This window comes from Mandrillus leucophaeus, unplaced genomic scaffold (assembly GCF_000951045.1).
Source record: "Mandrillus leucophaeus isolate KB7577 unplaced genomic scaffold, Mleu.le_1.0 Scaffold2369, whole genome shotgun sequence".
In the NCBI taxonomy this organism is placed as follows: domain Eukaryota; kingdom Metazoa; phylum Chordata; class Mammalia; order Primates; family Cercopithecidae; genus Mandrillus; species Mandrillus leucophaeus.
Genome location: NW_012102442.1, coordinates 1 through 2,072, shown reverse-complemented (window position 1 = coordinate 2,072; position 2,072 = coordinate 1). Strand labels below are relative to the sequence as shown.

Sequence of the window (2,072 nt, the reverse complement as noted above, 5' to 3'; positions counted from 1 at the left end):
TGACACAGGGCGACAGCGACTGAGCAGGAAGCTGCTGTGGAAACCAAGTGGGGACTTTACTGATAGTGACAGTGATGATTTTGAAGAGGCTGAGGGCCGGTACTTCAGGGTGTGTTTCAAGAAGCTGCCCCTGGAGGGAGGTGGTAGGGAGGTGGTGGGGAGCTGCGCTCACCCCGGCCTGTCCCCCCCAGCTCAGCCAGCAGTCACACTGCCTAGACTTCTTTCTCTTCCTCTGCCGCCTGCTCAGCCCACTGCTCAAGGCCTTTGCACAGGCTGCCGCCTTCCTCCACCAGGGCCAGCTGCCCGATACTGGTGAGGCCCTTGTTCCCTTGCAGTCCTCGAGGCAGGCTGTCTGTGTAGGCCACCAGGTCTAGGTCTTCTCTTTTCCGCAGAGTCGGGCTACACAGAACAGCTGTTCCAGTTCCTCCAGGCCACCGCCCAGGAAGAAGGGATCTTTGGTGAGTCCCAGCCAGTCAGCCCAGGCTCCTGGAGGCAGGGGTGTTTGCTGGTGGTTGCTGCCCCCTGCCGGACGGTGAACCCAACTCTAGGAAGGCGGCTGCAGAGTTCAGAGGGTCTTCTGTCCAGTCTGAGCTCTAGCCCTCCCTGGGCTGCTGCTTTACACAAGAGAACCCTGTGCCCAGTGGCTCCCTGTCCTCCCTACCTAGAGCCTTCACCTCTCTCTCCTCTCCAGAGTGTGCGGACCCAAAGCTCGCCATCAGTGCTATCTGGACCTTCAGAGACCTAGGGGTGAGAGGAGTCACTGTCACCATCTTCTGTCCCGCTGTTCCCACCCCGATAGAGTGGCTCAGGGAAACCCAGCTACGTCCCCATCACCCCACAGGGCTGGCGTGATGGTCTCATTAAGACCCTGGGATTTACTTGGTGTCTTCCAGCAACATACGTGGTGATGGGTTGGAGAAGATGGGATGGTCTCCTGCCTCTTGGTCTCCCAAATCACTGGTTCATCCTTCTAGGTGGGGTATTAGGGCTGCTTTGAGGCAACTTTTGCACAAAACACTGAGGTCTCACGGCAGGTTTCTGGGGGACAGGCTTGGCCCCTGGGCCCGGTGGACACAGTCTCTGTGTTGAGGGTACTCATGGCCCATCTTCCATGGCCCAGGTTCTGCAGCAGATGCCGAGCCCTGCAGGCCCCAGGCTCCACCTGTCCCCTACTTTTGCCAGCCGGGAGAATCAACAAAAACTAGAACAGTTTATCCGGCAGTTCATTTGTAACTAGAACTGTGAGAAGGAGCCTGTGCCGAGACTTCTCAGCCCCACAACACAGCCGTGTCCTAGAGCCAGAAGACGGAGAGGAGGCTGCAAACCCTTAGCTGGTCTATAAATATAATCATTGAGGCTTGATTGTCCCTTGCCATCTCTTGCTTTCTCCCTCCTTTGATGTGATAAACAAGGGGACCAGACAGGTTGTCTTTTCCCAAGCCCAGGAGTATCTTTGTGGCGTATGCGTGTGTATTTGCTCTCTTCTTCCCCAGTCCCACAAAATGCCCTGACTTGTCCCATGAAACAAAGCCCAAAAGAAGACAAACAGCAGAAGCCAAGCTGCTGCTTTGGCCTGACAAATTTATTGAAGAGAGCTCTGTCCTCCTCCCTTCTACCCAGAAGAGGCGGCTTCCGGGCCGGCACCTGCCCATACCTGTCACTGGGCCTTTCCCTGGGCTAGGCTGAGTGGGAGCAGATGCCCCCATCCTATGTCCAGGGCCTGTGCAGGAGCCATCACACCACCTTGTTGATGATGACACCTAGTTCTTCAATCTCACACTGGACTTCATCCCCCTTCTGCAACAGAGCAGGCCATGAGGGTGTCAGCCCTTCCGTCAGACACACGCACATCCACACAAGCCTGTACTACTCAAGTCTGAGCCAAGCCTGCCAGGCCTTCGGGGCCCTTGCTCTCTTTCCTTTTCGCTAACCTACCTTGAGAAAGACAGGAGGTTTCCTGAATACACCGACACCTGGGGGGGTCCCAGTCAGGATGACATCCCCTGGGTAAAAGGTGACGAACCTGGAGCAAAGCCAAAGGACCCGGTGAGACCAGGGGCTGGCTGAGGTGG

General features: G+C 56.6%; 1 protein-coding gene and 1 long non-coding RNA gene across 2 annotated transcripts in view; one reads left to right on the top strand and one right to left on the bottom strand.

The window, feature by feature from the left end:
- The window catches only part of LOC105541258 (glycerol-3-phosphate acyltransferase 2, mitochondrial-like), a gene marked incomplete at its 5' end in the record, with an annotated part of 1,686 nt that extends 238 nt beyond the window's left edge, over positions 1–1,448 (top strand). Inside the window, 4 exons of the mRNA XM_011982195.1 lie at positions 192–312; positions 393–458; positions 692–747; positions 1,121–1,448. Coding sequence (XP_011837585.1) covers positions 192–312; positions 393–458; positions 692–747; positions 1,121–1,237 — 360 coding nt within the window. The remainder of the gene's footprint in view (positions 1–191; positions 313–392; positions 459–691; positions 748–1,120) is intronic.
- Positions 1,449–1,561: 113 nt separating this feature from the next.
- LOC105541257 lies at positions 1,562–2,059 on the bottom strand. Its single transcript, XR_001006320.1, has 2 exons — positions 1,936–2,059; positions 1,562–1,797 (listed from the first exon to the last, which is right to left on the bottom strand). It is a non-coding gene; the product is annotated as an uncharacterized LOC105541257 (long non-coding RNA).
- Positions 2,060–2,072: the final 13 nt, after the last annotated feature.